The sequence below is a fragment of the Hipposideros armiger genome, unplaced genomic scaffold (assembly GCF_001890085.2).
Source record: "Hipposideros armiger isolate ML-2016 unplaced genomic scaffold, ASM189008v1 scaffold_65, whole genome shotgun sequence".
Classification (NCBI taxonomy): domain Eukaryota; kingdom Metazoa; phylum Chordata; class Mammalia; order Chiroptera; family Hipposideridae; genus Hipposideros; species Hipposideros armiger.
The window spans coordinates 1,207,613-1,231,829 of NW_017731415.1; the positions used below are offsets into that span (position 1 = coordinate 1,207,613).

The following is a 24,217-nucleotide window of genomic DNA, read 5'->3' on the forward strand; positions in this document are numbered from 1 at the left end:
CTTATGTTGCTTCTATACAGTAGAGATGCCCAAATTATCAATGTATTTGTATGTTTTACCTTGTAGGGCATTAGCTCTCAATCATATCAGACTTCTTTCATGCACTTTTACTTTCTTTCTTTCTTTCTTTCTTTCTTTCTTTCTTTCTTTCTTTACTTATTTATTTATCGCACTTTTAAAATCAATCCTTTGTAACAACTCCCTTGCTTTCCTGAAATGAAATTTAGAGTGCATATATTTTACCTATATACATAATTTTTTAAAACTCAATATACCAGCACAACTATACTATAAAGGAGAAATAAAGTCATCTATAATAAAACAAGCTTTACTCGAAGGCATAATGAAGTAGTGATATGTTAGCAGCTTTATGTCCAATGCCACTAACAGACCATTAGGAAGAAAGACTGGAGCACATGTGTCACACTGGGGCTCAAAGCCATGATCAGTGTTGGTTTGGGTACTGTGACTTTCTGAAATGGTGAACAAATCTTACTGAAGGTTTTCATAAAGTACAACCTTCTGTCTAATTTTATGTTGTTGAATTCTTGGACAATTCAGTATATATAAAAAGCATGCCAAAACCACTCTGTGTCCATAATAAATGGAATTAGAATCCAGGCTCAGATAATGCTAACTAGGTCTTTTACTCAGATCACTTCTATCAGTTGTCAATAGGACAAGTGAAAGTGTGTGGATCCTGAGGTTATTCTTGATCAGCCAGGACACCTAGCAGCACGCAGCGTGACAACAGAAATCCCCCACAAATTTCCAGAACTTCTAGGGGATGGCATCACCCTTGCGGTAAACAAAGCGTGAGCTCTTTGTAAATATAGATTTCCGTCTTCTTCGTATTTGTACTCCCCTGATCTCCATGGTGCCTGACACTCAATGTATGTTTGCTGAGTCAAAGGAACTATGGCGAGGTTTGCTAGCATGTTGTGGATTCTACCAGCAGTTTCCATGGATGTTCCAACAGGATCTATTTTACTGTCAGAGATTTAACATTCTAACGTTGGCTTTGATCTCTTTCAAGATATCAAATATAACACCATACCCACTTGACCAATATTGAAATATTTGTTTGTACATTTTCACTGTGAGGTTGGTGAAGGTCCACTCTTCAGTGAGCAACAAAAATGAACCAGGTTCATACATTGAATGACCTTTGGAGGTGCCACGGAAGCTCAGTTGAGCCCTGCGTTCTGACCTTCCCATCTGGTTGGTTTGAGCATCAAGTGTTCATTTTTGGTTTGATATATTTTATATGTTTGTAAAATGTGCTAATGCAGAGGTGTGAAGTAGGCCTTTGGATTCAAGAAAGTTGGGAGCTCAGGAGAAGCCTGGACTAGAGGTAAAAAATCAGCCTTATCAGCCTAGAGCGGGTTTTTAAAGCCCTAGGAAAGGACGATTTCCCAGCGCAAGGGAGGAGAGAAGGAAGCAGCCCCAGAGCATATTTCTGATACTGATAGTCTGGTAAACAAAATGCAAATACGAACAATAATAGCAGCCATGTTTAGAAAAGAAAACAAAAATCAAAATAAAACTTAGCAACCCACAATAGCAGGAACTAGTGAATCGGAAATCCTAGCAACATCTGTAAACTATCTGGGCAAGAAGAAAGAGTGAGGTATGGCCAACTTGAAATAGATACAAGGACGGTATTTTTATGTGACATGTAATTAGTTTTTGGAACTCACTCCCACAGAATATTTTGGGGTAACGAGCATAGAAATGTCTAAAAAAAGAATTCTTTTAGACAGTTGTAAGGGATAAGAATAGTGTTACGACACATTAGGTAAGAAACTGCGTGGTGCTCTCTCCCTCTCACATTTACCTGGCTTCTCTAAACGAATGTTCCAAAGCCCAGAACAGTCTACAGACGCACCAAAATGGTCTCTCCCAACTACAAGGTGACATAACTTCCCAAGTTCTTGGGTAGGTTTTTTTTTAATTTTTCACCCCAATTTCGCAGAAGCACCTGAATCAACCTGACCATAAAGGCATAGAGGATGTAGAAGGGAATGCAGTGTCACTCCTGATGCTCTTCTAAAAAAAGTAATGTGCACCTAATGGGCTTAATTTATTACTTTCTCACTGTGATTAAAATATATGTACCCATATATTTTAAAAATTATAGTTTTAATAGTGTGAAAACATTGCTTCATTTCCTTTAAGCATCTTCTATAACAATAAAAAGGATAGCCTCAGGATTTTTACTTCAATTTAGTCTGCACTGTGAAAGTATTTTCTGTAAGTACCTCTTAGATAAGCAACTCTAAAATAGGAAAATAGGTGTCAAGATGAATTTAGATTTAAAATGAGACAGTAATTTGTCTAAGCTTTGTGACTGCCTTTGGTAAATTCAATTTTCTTCTCTGGTCTTTGATCCCCAAACTTCAGTTCTCATGCCACATAGTAGTAATGTTATTTTCTTGTTCAAAAAAAAAAAAAGCTATCTTTTATTCTTAGAAGATATGAACATCAGGCCCTTATTCTTTAAAAAGCTCCCCCTACCATCAATTGGCACCAACACTACCAACAAAAAAAAAAGTAATTTAAGAATTCCGTTGTGGGGCAGAGTGATAATAAGACCTCTGCAACAACAAAGACATTTAATTGCTCAGTTCTGCATAGACTCTAAGGTGTGGTCGGTGACTCCACTTCCCTGGGTCTTCCTTTACTCATCTCTAAAATCGGGGTGTTGGACCAGGCGATATGTGGAAGGTCTGCTTCCGCTTTAAGCTTTAGTCATTGAAAAACTGAATTAAAAAACAAAAAAACATTGTTCATACTGTATACTATATTATATCCCAACATGCAAAAATCAGACTTATGTAAATAAGTATTTAAGTACTTAAATACTGAAATAGGTATTTAAATTTAACAATCATATTAAAGTTTTAGAATAAGTGGTTCAATCAAACTTACTTATTCCTAAAGGAACTTTTTTTCTTTTTAATCTATATTGCTGCAGTTATCAAAGTCTCTTCTGCCGAACTGGTTTCATGCATAAGAAATTCCATTTGAGTCAATGTGATCACTTAGTTCTTTTAAGTACTAAGATTTGCTTTAGGATCAGAGATTATTTTTTATAAACCAAAAACTCTTTCCCCATTCTGAAACAAGTCCTTCTTTTCTTTAGGATGCACAGAAATCATTAATGTGCCTATTTTTTACATTATGCTTAGAAGCAGGTCCAAGACATTCCCTCAGGACTTAACTGTAGAGGTATAATCATGGTCGCTAGCAATCTCCTTTCTCCTTGAACAGAATTTTCTTTGAATTTGTGTTCACACGGAAGTACTTGACAATTCCATACCTCTCTTTAGAATAAATGTCACACCTTGGGGCGGAATCAGCATGATAATGAGTACGTTGGCATGGACATTAAACACTACACTTGAATACACCACCTGGCTGATAGAAGCGTAGGCTCCCACACTCTCTGTTTCCTGTCTCTTCATGCCCTGTAAAAAGAAAGAAATCAACTCGATTGCGCTACTAGAAATGTCAACTAAAAAATATGTATGATGCTTAGGTGACCGATGGCGTAGTTGTTAAAGCTGTTTGTAAATTGTCCTCAGCTCGCCTCCCTTCCAGAAACTCCTAGCCTCGTTTCTGGTGAGGAAGGGGGGGGGAGTGAATAGCTTTGGCCAAAAAGTCACTTCCTAATTAGAGCACTTAATTGCCGATGTATAACCCCCAACATTTTGTTTCTCTTTCCTTCCTCCACAACAAGCCAGCCACGTTCCAGACATTACTTGCTAGATCATCCTAGTGCATGGGCCAAGGGCAATGCTAACAGCCTTCAGTGGACCTACCGGAGATGTAGCATGAGTGAGAAGTAAACTTTTGTTATTTTTGAGCCACTGAGATTTTGAAGTTGTTTGTCCACACAGCATAACACGCAGCCGGGCCGACCAATGCAGTAGCCAAACCCCAGTCATATCTCTGATCACTCAGAGGCAGTAACTGCAAAGAGCAATTAAAGATAAAAAATGACTAAAACCTATGGCTTTAGATTATCCACGTAAACTCCTTTTTCATCAAGCGTAGTGTTAGAAGGACTCATGAGTAACGACCTCGTCTGATGCTGAAAATTCAAAATGTACGCAACTGAGATTACTTAAAAGCTTAGCTGGGCTGCAGATGGGAGAGTGCGGAGATACTGAGCAGGAGACTAAATCAAACGCCCTATTCTGTGAGAGGACGCAGCAGGGATCATGGTTTTTCTTTTCATCGCTTCCAACTGCTCCTTCCTTTGTGGAGCGTCACTCTTTTTGATCTTTCATCAGGACAACTTCAACCCATTTAAGCCAAGCCGAAAGGAGGGGACCGCAAAACAGAAAGACACTATTCTTAGAATTTGTACATATGTGAAAAACCATACAATGTTTCACTTAATTTTCACAAACATTTTATCATGCAGAGATTAGTGTCTAATTTGTAGATGAGAAAACTGAGTTTCAGAGCAGTGAAGTCATTTTCCATAAGTTACCGAGCTGAGAAGTTTTTTTCTGCCCTAGATGAGCTTAGATCGAGTAACTAAGTCCAGTGAAAAATACTCGTAAGTCAGAGCTAAGCCTGTATGGGTGCCTCCAACCCAGCGTTCTCTTCTCTGCTGGGGTTAAGAATGCCCCAGGGAGTGGGGGTGGCTGGTTAGCTCAGTTGGTTAGAGTACAACGCTCATAACACCAAGGTTGCTGGTTCGATCCCCACATGGGCCACTGAGCTGCGCCCTCCACAACTAGATTGAAACACCTACTTGACTTGGAGCTGATGGGTCCTGGAAAACACACTGTTCCCCAATTAAAAAAGAATGCCTCAGGATGGGACTCAGAATGCCAAATCCTTGGCAAGGTGATGCCAATATGTTTTTCATCCCTTTCCAGCTCCTCCTTCAGCTCCAGGGAGTCACCGTGTTTTTGTTGTTGTTGTTTTGAAATTAAATTCTGGGACTCCTATTAGAGTTGCGTTCTCAGCCCAGATGCCTGAGGGAACAGAGCAGGAGGCAAACACTTATGTTTTATTACCTTATTAAACATTGCAATCCTAGAGAAGCAAGAGGGAGCGAAGCAAGAATAAGGCAGAAAAGGAAGGAGAGCCAATTCAAGGGTGGGATGGGGTGTATTCCTGAGAAGCCACTGCCCTGTGGAAAGTATAATTGATTGCTCCATCTCACAGGAATGTCATCCAAGAGGCTGTGTGACCTAATTGCATTTCAGGACAGAAGGAGAAGAATTTGTACAGACAGATAGACAGATGGACAGATAGAGTCAACGAAAGAATGTCCAGCCTATAGAAAAGTTTCATAAGTGTATTTCAGCCTAAATTTTCAGGACATGCTGGAAGCAAAATCTCAACAGACTGAGCAAAATGCTCTGGAGAAGGGCAGCGTGGCATTTCCTTTTATGCATTTAGAATCAAAGGAGAAAACCATAGGGAAGGGACCTGAAACCCATTGGTGGTAGATAAAGGAGTTGGGAGCAAACAAAGTCCGGAGGCTCTCTAGGATTGGATAAAAAGCAAAATGGAGAAATTCACACTTTTACATGGAGAGTACAGGAGAGTTAATAATTAACATTTATAGCACAGAGAGGTGGTATTTGGGGAACAAGATAACAATGAGGGTTTCTGCTCCTGCAGTGCCTGTGCCCTGAGGTATCTGGAAAAGGAGGTTACTCTGACATTTCAAAGGTATGTTGTCCTAGATGCAAAAAGACAATAGACAGGCTCACTTCAGGTCAAGACTGAGCTTTACTAAGGAAGCTACAGGCCTGGGATGTGACTACCCAACATGGCTGCCCTGCTAGGAATTTATGATCAGACCATCCTGTGTGGTTACTTTTGGTCACCATGCTTGTCAGGTCTGCCATGTGGCCCCCTGAGCTTGTGAGGTTTGTTACATAGCCCCTTTTTCATTCACAACAGACAGACAAAAGATAGATCTTACTGAATTTTACATTGTGTTGTAGTTGATCATTTATATGCCTATCTCCTTCATAAAACTGCAAGTCCCCAGAGGGAAGAGTCATCAGCTATTAAAAACTTAGATTCAGATAGGAGTAGATTTGAATCCCAACTCGAATGTGTACCTTTGACCTGTCTGTGTACCTGTGACCTTTGACAGGTCACTCAACTTCTCTGAGAATCAGTTTCTTTGTCTATAAAATGAGGATAGTGCTATCTCCTTAAAGGTGGTCAGAGGCGATAGATGATAATAGCATGTGAAGAAAGGGTTTAGTGCAGAGCCTACTATAATATATAATAATATTATAATACACTGAGCTATTATTATTCACCGCACCACCCAGGGCCACTGGTATGGTGTTTCACATGTTATAGGCACACAGTAAGTGCCTCATGTTTAAGTCAGACATAACATTCCACATGTTTAACTTTATTCCATTTGGACCCCTGCTTTCTATTCTATTTCATAACCACCATGGCTTTTGTTTTCTAATTTTCTCTCACCAGCTGCCCTTTAATCATATATTGATTGGGCTTCAATCCAGATCATTAGCCACCAAAAGAGATTCATAAGATGATATGAGCCATGTGCCATCTTCAAAGGAAAGCACTGTAGAAATAAAATGGAATTTCAAAATTGATGTTCAAAACTATCAACATACTAAATGTATTGCCAATTCGGAGTCTAAAATGCCAGGGACTAAAGACAGAAAATTTTGAGGTAGTGATCCCGCCCCTGGGCTTGTCAAGTGGGCCTGAATGCACATAATTATAAGGAAAACAGCAACCAACCCTGCTGTTGAATTGAAGTTTTCAGGATTGATGTCACATCTCACATCTGGTGATTAACAGAAGCTCAAGAGAAGAAATATTATGATCTGGGAGCCAAACTATGTGAGATTTCTACAATACATAGCTTCCTTGGAAAGTTTTAAGTGTTTACCTGCATTACAAGTTCTTTTCCTCACATATTTTTTCTTCCCCTTTATTTATTAATCTGTCAAATGTCAATTGTCTGTAACACTCCTCTGAAGCACCCAAAGCATCATAAACGAATATACCCTGACAATTCTGGTTGATTCCAAACATAAACAAGCTACCACTATTTAATCTCAAAGCCTTCAAACAACCTCAGGAAAATTCTGAAGGGAACAACAAAAAAAAATCACATTTAAAGTTCAGTTTTACTGGGAGACAGTTCTTCAGCCCCAAGGGAAGTAAAATCGTGTAGAATTTGGCCCAGTGATTCATCTAATAAATCATAATTGCCTGCCTTTTCTTTCCCATTTGTCTAGTAAAAGCTGTGGCACCAACTCCAGTCTGTAGAGATGAAAAGATTTAGTTCGCTTGCTCTCATTCCTACCTAGAGACATCTTCCTCAGCTAATCAACTGGCTTTTGTGAAAATTAGTAAGCAGTAGTAGGCCCTCAGGTGGGAACTGGCAGAGAAGATAAACCTCTCAGATGAACAACCTGCTTATCTCACACATTCACCTTTAAAATGGAAGTTACATGCAAAGGGAACAGTACATGCAAAAGGCCATGCAAAGTGAAAGATGCTTAAAAAGAAAATCTTCCTTTAGGCAAATTCTGTCGTCACTATCATTTTACAGATGAGAAAATTGCAGATTTTGTGCTTGTCCTTGCCAATTGATCCTTTACATGGTAGATATTTATCTGTGTCTATATAATCATCCATAATCCTAATTACAAGTAGTAGATATTCTATCGATTGAATTGGATAAAATTAAATTATATCTATTGAATGCTTGCTACATGTAAGACACCATGCTAAGCGTTTAAAGATGCTTAGGAGGATGAAGACTAATCATTTTCTACCTGGGCCCTCTGAGCAAACCCATGAACTGCCTTGAAACATTCGATCTAGACCAAGAGAATAATACCCGTTGGGATGACGTGCAACTGATTTTAAAAACATGTCAGGGACGCTTTTCCTGGAGACAATTAAGAACAGGGTAGATAATCAACTTATGGCACATTTTAGGTTTGTTGCTGCCTACTGGACAAGAAACTTCAGAATATCTCCAGAAATGAGTTTGATTCAAAATGTCTCCCATTCCCCACATCTTGCGTAATTAGCATTTGTAACGATGCTTCATACTTGTCTGGAACACTAGTCTTTACCAAGTTTGTGTCCCTTTACTAATTTGAAATTACAGTTGCACAGGGATAGGTAAATAACGATTATTCTTATTTTAGAAGTAAGATAGTGGCCCAGGGTTACTAACCTGGTGGTCTGAGTTTGGATCCCGAGGATGCATATTCTAAATGCAGGTTCCCAGCTGAAAGTGCTCTTGTTAATTCACATTGATCTAATTAATTGCCATGCTGTATACTTTTTAGAACTGATTATTTACTATCCATTTAGTATTCATCTTAAAACGGTGTATCCCTACTTTTTTTTAGCCTTCTTTTTTATCCCATCTTGCAAATGTTTCTAAGTCCCAAAGATTAACACTTTTGACCTTTTATTGCTTGTATCCAATATCCTTGGGTAATACCATCTGCCCTGCTTCTATTGTAGATCCATTTATGTGCTTATATCTCTAACAGCTGTGTCCTTATCTGTATTTCTGTCCTAAATTCCCATTACATATATCCAATTGTCTACTAGACATCATCATTTGAGTCTCATGGACGGAAGATGTTCCAAACTAAATTTATTGTCTTTCTCCATAACTTTCCCCATTCTTCTCTCAGTAATTAATGGCAAACCACATAACTAATGGTTAGAATTCATGGGCATGTTCTTCAATTATTCTTTTTAGTACCCCTTCCCCATGCAATTAGCCAATATATATCTATCCCTTCCTCTCCTCTGTTACCAGTGTCTAACTTCAGCCCCTCCTCCTTTTTGATCTGTTTCTCTGTCGATCTTTTTTTCATTCTCATTCTGCTTTCTTCTGCAGCCAATTGTATTGCAGTGATTTATGAGTATTTCACGTATGACTGGACTTTTAGATGAATGTTCCTATTAAACAGGTACATTAACTTATTCAACTCCATCACATAGAGGTATTTCCAGAGCACAGCAATTGTTTCAATAAGTGTTTGCTGAATGAATGAATGAATGAATGAATGAATGGATTATTTAAGGAATGGAAGAAAATGCAAAGGAGCCACTAAACTATAAAACTATAGAAGATCAAATAAACTAACTTCCATTAAAAAATAAGTTCTTTTAATAAGTTTTATAGTTCACACTACAAGAGATCTTTAGGAAACTCACTATGAGATATATCCTGAATGTTTCCTTTCTTGGCTCAGATGAACTACAAAATGGCATGGTTTCCAAACTGACCAGTTTACCTAACTCTGGACGGTCCTCAAATAGTTCTCTGCGGCAAAGATCATGACGAGGGATCACAAAAGGAACTCCCAAACCAAGTAGTTATTTCAAGCTTTGTGTGGGCTCCTTTTAATGAATTTTCCATAAACGGAAACCCACTGGGTCACTCATGGTTCTGCATACCAGAGGGCAAGCTCAGTAGTATGGGACTGGCCACACTGCATAATGCAAAAATAAACTTGCTGGAGGAAGTGTGTTCTTCTGTCCTTTAGGAAGAAACATGCACCAGTAGAATGCTGTAGCCAAATCACTTATCATTGGAGAAATGCCCATCTCATTAGCTTTGGACAAGAGCTATTCTTAGTACAAAGGAAGAACAGTTCTTGTTAGTTCATCTGAACTTTGGGAAGGCTTTGGTTGATCTCTTAACTCTGTGCTCTGGAGTCTAAATGAAACATTAGTGCTTTAGAGCTTACCTTTGGACTATGCACAAAGGCTATAACATAAATGAGAGCATTTGGTACATGTTAAAGGATTTGGCCAAAAAGTAGTCTTCTATAGCACATGCTCTGGGTTTGAATTCTGCCTCCACTAATTATCACAATTTGGGATGGTTAATTACTCATTCTAAGACTCATTTTTGTAGCTGGTGGAGACTTGATGATAATGGTAAAACATCCTAAAATAGGTACAGACCAAAATATTATGCATATTATTTTTTAGTCCACTGCCTGGCACAGAATAGAAATTTAATGTGTACATGTTAGAATAGAATAGACAAAACAGAATTCCATCTTCATATTGCCCATTTTTGTTGCCTGCACATGCCATTACCATATCACTCTACTTTGTAAATATGGGGAATTTTCATTAGAAATTTTGTGTGTTTGGGGTTAAGAATTAGGTGATTAATTGAAAAGTCATTTAAACTTTTAATAATAAAAATTATATATATATATATATATATATATATATATATATATATATATATAAAATATTTTGACTTAAAACATTGAAATCAGCGTTTATTCACCTGTATTTTGAGATCTGACCCAGGTCTTTCTTGGAATCTGTGTTTGCTAACTGGAGTCCCATGCTGTCTTTCTTCCCAACACTTATCTATAATTTATTGCTCATTCATTTCAGTTTTGGGACTGAAAGACATTTATGAAATAAATCAATTCTATAATCCTTGGAGGTGTTTTCTCCATTTTGTTTTTACGATTGACTCAGATACCCCAAATTTATGGTAGGTTCTTTGTGTGTGTGTGTGTGTGGCTTATCTTTATCAACTCATTTCTAGAGCATTCCATTTATGTTTTATACAAAAATAATCCTTTTTTTTCACACCCATGTTTATCGGTTTACATAATAGTTCACTGAATTACCTAATGGTAGTTACAACTACAGCTTATACAGATACATATATAAAATGAGCATGAACCCACTCAGCATCAAACATATAGCTGCTGACTCTTGGTAAGCGTGCAACTCCACTGGTAAGAGCAGATGGGAGGTTGCATGCTAGAGGAGAAGGCAGAGCTGAGAATTCAGGGTGCTGGTGCCTCAGATCGCTCTATAGAGGAAATGGAAGGAATGGGTGAATCTGAAAAGTGGAGAATTATAAAGAGAGTTCTGCGGTAAAAAGGGGTTTCACAAATAGAGCAGTGGATCAAGGAAGTAGGAAGGGGGTTAGAGCAAGACATCTGTTTCCAAGTTCACTGGCTAATTAAGCTTGTCAAATCACTGAATACGTCAATGGTGGAGCTAGAAAAGACTTTAGAAAACAACAAATTCAACCCACCCACCACCTTCACTCACTACCATCATCTGCTAACAGTTGATAGGTGAGGAAAGATGGCTGTATTCGAAACAGATAATGCTTTAACACTGTCCCACATAACAAATGGAAAGTGAGGAGAAAAACAAAGCTATTAGAGATGGGGCCTTTCAAGAAAAGAGGCATGGGAGCTTCAGGAAGACATCCTGGACTGGTGGGAAGCACTAGCTTGGAGGACTTTTGGATTTCCTTCAAGCACAAGTGGTCTACACCAAAGGATGGACAGATAGGGAATGGGAGGAGGGAGAAAGAAAAAAATGGAGAGAAAATTCCACGTAATTTTTCTTTAAAAGTCAAGCATCAAATACCAAACACAGAGTGGCCCCTTCTTCCAAAAGCACTTTATGCTTCTGCAGACACACCTATGCCCACTGCCTAGCTTTTTCAGATGTTCATCAATGGTTATGCGTTATACACAGAAAAAAAATCTGTGAACTCTTATTAGATTTTCAATATTATCAGCTGACAAAGGAGGTAGAGCCAATGTTAAAATGATCTGTCTTCCCCTGGCATCTTTTTCATTGCTTTTCCAGGAAATGCCAAAGAAAGTGAGTGAGAGGACTCATGAGGAGTTCTATTAATCTTACCCATCTTCTGTACAGTAACTGGTTCTAGAAATTCTGTGTGGGAATTGGGGCTAACCAGAAATTGAGATCTAAACCTCCAATTTTGGCCACACAGAGTTCTGTCTTTTACCAAAGTGGAAATTTTTCAAGTAAAACACAGAGGCCCAGTGGAACTTTCTGAAAACAAGTCGGCCGTTCTTCAAGAATTTCTGATTTTTAAAAATATATATGATGATTCCATGCAGTGGCCTTGGAGAAATTACCTTGACTAATATAATTGCTCTCTGATCCTTAGGTCAACATTATTTTTTTTTCCTGTGGGTTCCTTTCACCTCAACTTCCCTGTATTTTGAAGAAATGGCAACTAATTTCCAAAGCATAGTTTTAGGAAACCAACAGTGTCATGTCCAATTGCCTAGAAAAATACCAATCGATTCAGCATTCTTGGTCTGATATTGGATTTGTGTGGCTCCTTCTAGTGAGGAACGCAGGCAGCATCTGTGAGGTTTTCCATCCCATCCCCATCACTTCATGGTAAGAGAGTCGGCACTGGTGAATAAGTGCGCACAACTGAACCACACTGAAGTGGGAAACGGGGAATGATTGCAAGTGGGGCGGGAGGTGGCCTCAGGGCTGCCCGTCCTACCAGGATGGGGCTCACTCAGCAGTAGCTTGCAAGACAAAGGTGTCCCTCTGGACCTCAGGGCCAGGCCTCCTGAAAGCAACAGAACCCTCAAGAGTAAACAGCAAGAGAAAAAAGCATTTCTTGTGGCTTTCCTTATCTTTGAAACTTGCACCAGGATAACTCAACTTTTTAGCAATGATTTTAGAAATTATTTGAGCCAAAATCACACAATGGGTCTTGGAAGATGTAGTATCATTGAGTCAAGTGACCAAGAAGCAACAAAGTCATTGGATCTTGCTTTGTTCCCTTCAAAACATTGATTGTTATTTGTAATTATTTATTTCTTCACTTCTCTGCTGTCTGCCTTCTTCCTAGACTGTGTGCTCCTTGGAAGCAAGGACCATCTTTGTTTTGTGCTCCACCATATGCTAAGTTCTTTCTACAATGCCTGGTATACAGTCGGTACTCAATAAGTGTGTGTTGAGTGAATGAATAGATTCCATCTATTTCTGAAAGATCCACAGCAAACCAGAACTTTCACCCAATTCTGGTCCATTTCTTTCTCCTAATGCTAACCCACTCCAACTGAGACAAGAAGGAACCCCAGGGATATTCAAGAACATTTTCCCCAGAAACCCTCAGGTCTTTATGAAAAGACCTCCCGATTTTGCACTGCATTCTATGTTTTGTTGATTAGGAGTCCCTTACATTGCAACACTTTGAAAATTGCTCTCAGCTAAAAATGGTCCATAGCCCTAAGTGAGATATTTTGGTGTTTGTTTTTGTTTTTTTTCTCGCTTATCAGCACATATCAGATCCAATCAGCCCTGACACTTGTTGTGTTCCTAAGAAGGGAATAAAATTACTTAGACTAAAAGGCTCAAATGCTTATAAAAAAGGTCACTCTTTACCTTTGTCACGCCTAATTAATTCCAAAGGGAGCACTGTTTCCCTAGCTTGGCATGCTTTTCCCAGGTCAAGGGGTTTCTGTGAAATTTCCCGAGTTCAGCAAACAAGGGAGTTTGGAAACATTTATTGTGCTTGGCCTGCCATCTCCCCAAAGCCTGAAAATAGTCAGGGTTGATCCCTTTACCAAAAACAAATAATAAAAACCAACCAAACCACCTCTACACACATAGGACACTGTTTCTTCTGAGCATGTGTTTCCTGTAATTCATGTGAAGAACGACTCCACTACTCCTCAAGGCCCTTTGAGATCTAGAACACAAGAAGGAATGCCCCGTTGGAGCTGCCCGCGCAAGCAGGACTTCTGCCTGCAAAATCCTTTCTTTTGCTGCATAGAATACTCTGTGCCGTAGGTAGGGGAGCTTCTGAAAGCCATTCGATACTGCCTGCTCCCTGAGGTTTTTCGCAGTTAACATGAAAAGAGATGGTCGTTTAATTTTCTAGGCATCATTGACCTATGAGAGTCAAGACTGGAGGAAACATCAGTCTTAAAATTCCAGGAATCTTTCTGGTGGATTGCAAGCTCCATGGGGACAGGGCTTGTGTCTTACTCACCAGCATGTTCCGAGTATATTCCTGGTCAGCATTCAACAGGTATCTGTGGAATGAATGAACGAGTGATCAGGCCAACTATTGAGGTAATCATGCGACCTTCACACATCTCCAGCTCTGAGTTTGGAATCGTATAGTCTGAGACTGAGTTGACTAAAAGGGAGATAGCTGGTTCTAAACATGGCTGCTGTGACCTCCCCATTTAAATATTGACATCTCCCCACCTTCACCTCCATGATTCCAATCTCTTTTACTTGATTATTATTATTTTTTTACAACGCTTTCCTTCTAACATGTGATTTTTCTGTAGTTTGCTTTTTATTTTCTTACTCCCCCAATTGTAAACTCCACAAGACCAGGTTTCCGGCCTGTTTCATTCCCTGCTGTATCCCGATGGCCCGGAACAGTGCTTGGCACATATTAAGGGCTCAATGACTATTCGTCAGCTGAATAAACAAAAGGATAATTATTGATTATGGACTGTATATATCGGGGTCACAGCAGGAGTTTTTCTTAAATCCCCAATCCCAATTCCATACCTGGGGAATCAGAATGTTTGGGGCTGTGGATCCTGGGCACCTACATTTTTACCAAGGCATCTGCTATAGGTGTTCCGGAAACCACTAGCTCATCCGACTCAACCATCTAGAGATAGTCCTAAAGTCCAGGGAGATAAAGTGTCTTTGAGATCACGTGGCTTATTTAGTGGTGCATCTAACAGCAATAATTTCTATTCTGATGAGTTTTCTACTCTCATCTATGAGCTGGATTTACTTAATAAGTGTGCTGCCATCACCATCTTGGTCTTTGAGGTTGAGCTCAGAGAGGCAAGAATGATGGCCTCTGCACTTACTTTATGGTGCAGCTCGGTTGGCAGGAAGGTCATGAGGCTTCAGATCGTAAAGGACTTTGAGTCTAATGATGCCTTTGCCCAGAAGAACCACCCTATTCCAAGGCTAACGTGTCAACCCTTTCCCTTTCTTCTTCTAGTTCCTGGATGTCTCTATTAAATGGACCACCCAGGAAACATTTCCTCCGAAGTACCTTCATTATGACCCAGAAACCTCTCGTCAGCTACTGTGTGACAAATGCCCTCCCGGCACCTACCTAAAGCAACACTGTACAGCAAGGTGGAAGACCGTGTGTGCCCCGTGTCCTGACAACCACTACACAGACACCTGGCACACCAGTGATGAGTGTCTGTACTGCAGCTCCGTGTGCAAGGAGCTCCAGTATGTCAAGCAGAGCTGCAACCGTACCCAGAACCTCAAGTGCGAATGCGAAGAAGGGCGCTACCTCGAGGTCGAGTTCTGCCTGAAGCACCGGAGCTGCCCCCCTGGGTTTGGAGTGCTACATGCAGGTACATAGCAGTTTTCGACACGCACCCAGATTAATTAGGATCGTACAAAGTCTAGTCGGGAAGGTTTAGGGGAACACTTTTGTCTGATGACATTCCAGGATAGCAAATTGCAAAGGTAATGGGACCTGCTAGGGACGTACAATGTGTCTGAATCGCTGCCAAGGGACCATTTCGCAGAGGAATACTCTGCCACTGCAGGGCAATTTGGTGACAAATCTCAAATGCAGCAAATTGCTCTCTAATGAGATGCATGATGGATTGCTTTTTTAAAGGGACACACTCTGAGTTGCACTGTTGATAGCTGACATATACCTCTGTGTCTCACTTCAGCATGGCCAGCTTCAATCTGCAGGGCTGTCTGACAAACATCAGAAATCTTAATTGATACCAAGAGAGTAATTATGTTGATATTAACGAGGCCCTAGAGTGCTAACAATGAGCAGTTATAATTAATTATGCAAAAAATGAGAATGGTTAGGGGAAATGCATTTCATTATAAAAAATGAAGCGAGTTCTTCCTTTGGCATGGGAGTGAGTATCTGTGAGGATAAAGGCTGGAGCGATATCTCATCAATGAGCGTATTTTTATCTCAGACGAAACAGATTGTCAAGCCAAGAGTAAGTATTTGCCTTCAAACCAAGCACTTTTTCTTTTTTGCATTTGGACCGGATAAGGTAAAGGCAAGGGTGAATTGAATTTTTAAAAGGCGCAACCCCCATTTTTTTTTTTTCTGCCACATTCACAAAGCCTCATAGCTTGGGAATATAAAGAGTAATTCGCTTGCTTTTCTGGAGGAAGTAGTAATCAGAATAGTTTCTGATTAGTCATTTTGAACCAGTGTTTCTCGACCTCAGCACTATTGAAACTTTGGGCTGGATAATTCTTTTTGTGGGCAGCTGTCCTGTGCATTGTAAAGCATTTAGCAGCATCCGTGGTCTCATCTAGCAGCCATAGATGCTAACAGCACTCTTCCCCCGCTTGTGACAACCAAAAATGTCTCCGGACATTACCAATTGTCCCCTAATGGCAGAACTGCCCCTGGCTGACAACCACTGTAACTATTTTAACTTGCAGAAGTGATATACAAAGTCTCAATGATTAGATGACAAATACTCTAGGCTTACAGACATGAAAGGAAACATTCAAAAATTGAAATATATTGTTTCCTAAGCTGTGAATCTTGTAAAATTAAACACAGAAGGTGGAAACTGCCTGAGAGTTCCTTAAAATGCCTCTAGTATGAATATTTGAGGGAGCAATTGGTGACACTTCCTAGTTTTTATTGGATGAGACTTTGGGACTCAAAAACTTAGCCAAGTTGTAGGGGGGAAAGCCCATCCAACAAAAACAAATCCATTTACTTCAATTCAGTAAGTTGCATATGTAGAAAAAATAACTAAGGGACTATGCAGCTTGGAAACTAGGAAGTTTTGAAAAAGAGTAGAAATAGCAAGGATTTTTCTCACATAAGCATGGAAATCTGTTTGTAGAGTGAAGTAAGCTGGTAGCCAGAGCACTAAGTAAGGACAAAGATGCTCATTTTATTTTGTGGCACCGCAGTGGAGTTTATTTACCTCCCTCCTTAAAAAGCCCACAGAGAAGTTCCTCATGGAAAATAAGAGGTTTCCAGCCCAAAGAGAAGGAAGACTATGCACTGTTGTTCTAAAAGTTATTTAATAACCATTCCTTTTTGTTGTTGTTTTAAAGTCGGATTGTCTCCTCCCCATGTTTTATTGATTCCATGCTGTCTTTTAGTCCTATAATTCCTATGTAATTACTTATGGCTTGCACGGTGACATTCTCAACTACAAAACAGAACTCTCATCATTGATAGTTTATATTTTGCCTGCCAGGTTATACTGTTTATGTTTTCACTGGTATTCGCAAGGCAAAATTATTTACCTACAGGCATAAATTTTTCTTTACAAATAGTTCTATCAATATAAAAGAGGGACATCCCACTCAGCTAGGTCATGATATAAAACTTACAAATACATATATTAAGAAACTTCTATCCTTCTTAGATTTCTTTTGTTAAAGGACTTTAAAGGCTAAAGTACCCGAAAGAATGTCTCATACTCAAGAATTTCTCATTGGGATGTGCAGTAGGACCCAAGCTGTCAACATGTATCTGAAGAATGACAAGCTTCTTTGTGTAGTCACAGAACATGTGGCAGTCGGCAAAATGAGGCTTGGATCCAGATGTCCAAGTTCACTTATTTACAGAATATTAGCAATGAAAGAAGACCGTGGAATCCCTGCCCAAATACCTCACTTACAGTGTTGTAGAAGTTGGTGTGGAGTTGGAAATTAAGAAAGTTCTCTAAAAAAAAACAAAAAACAATAGACCACTTTGTAAGTTGGTTCCAAAGATGCTGTCACTGCAACTCTGGAAATGGCATTCAGTATATGAAGGTTTCCTCCTGTGCTTTGCCATCTCCTATTTTTTTTTCTGCCAGCCCTTCGTCATTTTTACTGGTTGATGCATCATTAATCCCTTTAGAAGCAGAAGGAGATGAAACCAGAACTAAGCTATTTTGCTCTTTTTTGGGGGAGGTTTGGTACAATGAGGTGGGGAGGCTCAAAGTTTTAATAAATGAAGGTCATTAACTTCCTGTCGCTTTCAATTGTCCTGTTTGTTGTCTTGCATAAGCCAGAATTGTCCTATAGAAGCTACCTTTGAATACTGAAGTCAAAATCTGTTCAACTAGCTTACACTAGATGGAGGTATTTTCATATGCAAATATACTGTAATATATGATTTATCCATGAATAAGATAATCAAGGGTTTAAAGGTATTTATTTTTCATAGCATCTTTAGTCGTTGACTGGTTCAAGTTTGCCTACCAATGATTTCTCCAAATGTGTCAAGTGTCTTTCCACCATGAAATAGAATGCCCTTGCAGTCACCCTTCCCTGAAATTTTAACAACCATGCTCTTTTAAATCTCAACAGTTTAAGCAAACTGCATGTCATCTTCCATTTACTGGGTAGCTGAACTGCAGGCTTACTCTGTTGAGCCAACAGCCAACTTTATTGCCACCTTCAAAAGTTTATTATAAGGTTGTAAATTTTTATTTCTCAAGGTTAGCACACTTATGAGTCGCTTCACAATTAGGATTCAGGAAAGAAAGAATTTTGATAGGAACCGATTGGAATTTAATGATGCAACATTCAGTGGGTGCTAATTTCAGAGAATGAGAGTGATGGTATTAGAGCAGTTACACAACAGTTATTTTCATGACTTTTCAAGATAATCATGTGAAGAATATGGTGAACAACAAGACCTTACTTCAGCACAGGCAGGGCTAATGAACACCCTACCCTTCACTCCTCTCTCACGTTTCACAAGTGTTTTGTAGGTAAGGTAACAGCAAAACCAACTTGTGTTTGCATTACAAGGAGAGGAGGCTGCCTAAGGGGCTAACTGTGTGAGTTTTGTTCTCTCTGTCTAGTGAAGTGAAAACTGAAAATGCCTGATGTTATGTACAGCACTAATATTGGGTTGTCAGAAAAGTCACGACGTATTTTTTCTGTTTTTCATTGCAAAAATGCATCATGACTTTTCCAACAACCCACTAGTAAAAACATAGAAGGAAAAACCAAGTGTGTGAAATTTCTAAAACTGTGTGAAGAGAGTTATCTGCTGTGAAAGTATTTGAGAAGAAGGTGCTAAATTGTTTGCTATTTTCTGTAGGAACCCCAGAGCGAAACACAGTTTGCAAAAGATGTCCAGATGGGTTCTTCTCGAATGAGACATCATCTAAAGCACCCTGTAGAAAACACACAAACTGCAGTGCATTCGGTCTCCTTCTAACTCAGAAAGGAAATGCAACGCATGACAATGTATGTTCTGGAAACAGTGAATCAACTCACAAATGTGGAATAGGTAATTATAAAACAAAATATCAGCCTTTGTACCACCTGAGTTGAATACAAGACCCACTGGCCACCTCTTCATCAAACTCATATTTTCCTTTACTTGCGTTTTAACCAGCTAAGACTGTGTTGCCTATACACCATCACGGAAACCACAACTCAAAATCCTTCCAAGTCCTCATCTTCTCAAAGGTCATGCACCAAATCCTGACTTTCTTCCTTTCACACTTGAATCAAATCTTACCCATGGGGAAAAGGGTGGTGTAAAGATAATGTCTGATGTCAAATTATCAGAGTCCCAATGCAGATTTTTTTGTTATGCATTTTAATCACTTTTAAGAATACCTATATCATTAGCCAAAGTATAAATTGGCAACTAAGAAGGGCAGTGACATAAACTGATGGCAAATTAGAAATGTGACACTGACTTTGTATGGTATTGTTGCATCTATCACACGGAAGTTCCAAGTTCATCTTGTTGCCTTAAACTTTGTTCAGGAAGGGTCATTAGCTCCAAGCTCAAGTTATCTGAATGCATTTCATGTTGGTGATGACACTGATCAGATTGGTGTCCTTCACCCTGTCACTCCTACCACTAGACTAATCTCATACCTTCTACCAAGGACTCATGTCATCAAGGATAATCTGTTTTTTAGCATTTGGCCAAAAAACATCATGCACCAGCTTGAGTCTCATCAAACATCTATTTGTACAACACAGAAGTAGATGAAGCTTAGGAATGTAGGTTGGAAAATGTAAGGTTTTGACCCATTTCTTACACTTTTTTTCACTGTGTAATCGAACTCTTAGACAAGTCATTTAGCCTTTCTGCTTTCTTATCTAAAAAATGGAATAAGAGAAGTGGTAGTAAGAGTAGTGACTTCTAACTTTAACATCTTTATTTAATTCATTTTTAATTTTATCTTTATTATTTGTTCAGCACTGACTATGTGCCTGGTACTTTGCCATGCAAGCTTTAATCTTTACAAAAACACACTGTTCAGGTTGCTCAAGTTCAATATAGGGATGAATGGCAGAGCCAGAATTCAAACTTGGGCCTGATGAATCCAAAGACAAACTCCTAGTCCCTGGGATAGACTGACTCTCCCTAGACACTGAGGATGTTGTGCCTCTTTTCTAAGTGACATGTTTTTTTGTGTGTGCGATTTTCTCATTTAATATATGCTCATAAGTCTACATGCATTCTTAGTCCCAAAGGTAAACTATGTGTTTGTGTATGGGCGGAAAACAATACACTATTCCAGATTACTTTCAAGCCACTTTAAAGGCAAGAATCGTATTTATTTTGACACTGATCTTGAATTACCTGGTGGGCTCTAGGTAAACCTCAACAGAATGTTATTATTTACATTAAATCATAAAATTTCTGCTGTCATTTATGTATAGTACTATTACATCCTTACTAAATATTTATTAAGCTTTCTCTTCCAAAAAGCCCTCAAAGAACCTTAGAAAGCACAGAAGCCCAGTTTGACTGGCAATCTCCCACTAAGACCAACCAACAGAAGGTTCATTTTGTTCAAACTTTGCATCTTAGCATCTTCTCTCTTGGAAAACTCAATTGTTTGCTTTTTTTTTTTTTTAATTTTGGATTTTGTCCAATAGAGTTCCAAGAGTCCAACTGTTGAGTAAATCATCTTGGTTTTCTCGCCTTCCTTTAGATGTCACCCTATGTGAGGAAGCATTCTTCCGGTTCGCTGTGCCTACCAAGTTCACCCCTAACTGGCTCAGTGTCCTGGTAGATAACCTGCCCGGCACCAAAGTCAATGCAGAGAGCCTGGAGAGGATAAAGCGGCGACACAACTCACAAGAACAGACTTTCCAGCTGCTGAAGTTATGGAAACATCAAAACAAAGACCAGGATATGGTCAAGAAGATCATCCAAGGTATGGTGACCTGAACTAAGCCCGTCAGTCAGCCACTGAAGACACCCCTTGACCTAAAACAGGAACAAAGCTATGTACCTGTTCTGTTGTGTGGATAATGTCCCTTTTGGAATTACTGTTGGACTGAAAGTTTTCACTAAGTAATAGTGTAAACTCTGTTTCCAGAACAGTTCATGAAGGGTTTTAGTCTCACCTCATCCACATCCCTCCTCCTTTTCTTTTGAAAGTGTACAAAGAAAACACAATGCGTCAATGCCAGGCTAGACTTCGGGAAATCTGCCACTACATCCCTTAGCACTTCTATCAGCACCCTCTCTGACCTTCCTAGAAGTTTTTGAACCACACTGAATCTTACCTTGCATTTCTACCAAGAGGCTATGTTGTATTTATTTGGTAATACTCTCTAGAGAGCCTGTTAGTGTCTTAGAGATAGCCTCTCATTAATCCTCACAACATAACCTATCTTAAAATTACCATTTTAATAGCATGTGTTGTAAGGATTAATGAGATAAGGCCTGTAAAGTGTTTGAGCTTCTTAGAGAAAAGGGCTAGTGAAAACCAAGTACACTCATGTTTTATTAGAATTTTATAAAGAATCTCCTTTAGAAATAGTGAGAGAATGTATGTGTGTGTGTGTGTTGTGTGAGTGTGTGCGAGTGTGTGTGTGTGTGTGTGTGTGTGTGTGTGTGTGTGTGTGTGTGTGTGTAGAGAATTGAAAGAGAAAAGTAAATTTCATATAGTGTGGACTGTAAGTTTTAGGCTACATAGTACAGAGAGGTCTGACTTCAGTTAACAATGGGAGGACATGTCAGAAAAAAGAATGTGGGAAGCTCTTCATAATACAGACACCATCCCTGAGAAATACAATCATCTCTTCACTATCGTTAAGTGACTGAGGAGTCCTACAGTACCCTAAATCTCTGACACCTGAAACTGAGGCAACATATTTTAGGAGACTAACATCTTTGACAGCTAAATGGTTTCATTTAAGCAAAGAGTAAACTTTTTTTTTTCCCAAACAGAATGTATTCTTTGAAAATACAATTAGCCCTGAAGCAAAAAGAAAGAGAAGCAGAGAGTCAGAGACTGTTAGAATCGGAAAGGACCACATCCGTATTTTATAAATGAGGACATTTCAGACCAGAAAGATGAACTGACTTGCTTTAGGGCTCACAGATACTAAATGACTCATGTCATTAATAGAAACATTAGTTACTCCCACTTATGTTTATGTCCTAACTCATTACTGAAATATTCTTTAGGCTGTGTGTATCATCCTGTTCCTTGGCCTCATGATATTGGGTTTTTCATCTTTTCCACTTAGTGGTGGTAAGCCTCTGGTGCTATTTATTAAAAACCATTTGAAGCAACCTAACTCTTTTCAAATAGCACATATGTCACATGTCAACTAATGAAAGTTTGTATTACAAAATAACTAACTTGAATACTTTGTTTATCTGAAATGTTATAGTTTTAATTTCTCAAACTTTTTTTTTTTTAGTAAATTGAGAATGATTTGTCTGTAATTTTCTACTGGTGATTTTCAAAATTAAGGCTTGTCACAAAGCTTTGTCGGATGCCTAGAATATATAGCACGTTATTTTATTATAACACAAAGTAGTGTTTATCTCAGTTCTCAGAAATAACTAGTATTGCTTAAGCCCCCACAAAAAAATAAAGGAAAAGGTTATCCTACAAGTTATGCAACTTGGAGAACTGTTCCCTCAGCATAGTTTTGTGGTGTTATTAGGATAATATACATGATGTGAATGTGTCTTTGTGTGTTTGCTCTATGCAGATATCGACCTCTGTGAAAACAGCGTGCAGAGGCACATCGGGCACACAAATCTCACCTTCGAACAGCTCTGCAGCTTGATGGAAAGCTTGCCAGGGAAGAAAGTCACGACAGAAGACATTGAACAAACAATGAAGGCATGCAAATCGAGTGAGCAGTTACTGAAATTGCTCAGCCTGTGGAGAATAAAAAACGGTGACCAGGACACTCTGAAGGGCCTGATGCATGCACTAAAGCACTTGAAAACATACCACTTTCCCAAAACTGTCACTCAGAGCCTGAAGAAGACCATCAGGTTCCTTCACAGCTTCACGATGTACAGATTGTATCAGAAGCTATTTTTAGAAATGATAGGGAACCAGGTCCAATCAGTAAAAGTAAGCTGCTTATAACCGGAAATGGTCACTGGGCTGTTTCCTCACAATGGACCAGATCCGATGGATGAGTTAAACTGTTTCTCAGGCACTTGAGGGGGGGGTAAAATGATTTCTTTCTCATCACCAAGGACTAGATTTGGCCCCAGGGCATGGAAGGAAACTATGGAAGTTGTGGAGAAAGAATTAACTTCTCCCCAAAAAGTTCAATAAACCCCAAATAGTTTATCCAACTGTCAGATCTGGTCCAGTATCTACTGACTATATTTTCCCTTATTACTGTTTTCAGTAATTCAACTGGAAATAAGAAACTAGACTCTATTGTGCCTTACTAAATATGGGAATGTCTAACTTAAATAGCTTTGAGATTTCAGCTGTCTAGAGCTTTCATTAGAAAGCCATATTTTTTTTCTGTAAAAGTACTAATATATCTACAACACTATTACAGTATTTGCTATTTATATTCCTTCAGATATAAGGTTTGTACATATTATCATCCTAAAAGGAAACTGTGTAAGACTTAATTTTAGAAAGGGAACAAATATATTCTGTTTATTATTATGACAAATGAAAGAGATAAAATATATTTTTAATGATAAGTTTGTAGCATTTCCTAATAGGTACTGCCATTCTTGCTGTGTGGAGTGTTGTTTTTATAATATAATTTTACCTATATAAGCTATAATATCATTTTATAGAAAGTACATTATTTAGTCAATTGTTTAATGTTGGAAACTGTATGAAATATAAATTATCTGAATATTAGATGCGCTGAGAAATTGAATGTACCTTATTTAAAAGATTTTATGTTTTTATTATGTAAACAACATCATTAAAGTTTTCTAATTATTTTTCATTGCTTTCCCTCTTGCTTTTATTTGAATGGAACATTAATGGGCATGAGTTTTTACAATTTTCTCTGTTCTTTTATCACCAGAACCATCTGGGAATTGTTAAAAATGCAGATTTCTAGGCCAATTTATTGACAGACTCTGGGGAGAAGGACAGAAACCTGCATTTTTTAACAAGTCCAAAGTAATTCTTATTATACTAAAACTGGAAAACTTCAA

The 24,217-nt window shown here is 38.8% G+C and overlaps 1 protein-coding gene across 1 annotated transcript in view; it reads left to right on the forward strand.

Moving 5' to 3' along the window:
- The window catches only part of TNFRSF11B (TNF receptor superfamily member 11b), a 28,395-nt gene extending 4,394 nt beyond the window's left edge, over positions 1-24,001 (forward strand). Inside the window, exons 2-5 of the mRNA XM_019642085.1 lie at positions 14,822-15,191; positions 18,890-19,081; positions 20,754-20,978; positions 22,777-24,001. Coding sequence (XP_019497630.1) covers positions 14,822-15,191; positions 18,890-19,081; positions 20,754-20,978; positions 22,777-23,165 — 1,176 coding nt within the window. The 3' untranslated portion in view covers positions 23,166-24,001. The remainder of the gene's footprint in view (positions 1-14,821; positions 15,192-18,889; positions 19,082-20,753; positions 20,979-22,776) is intronic.
- Positions 24,002-24,217: the final 216 nt, after the last annotated feature.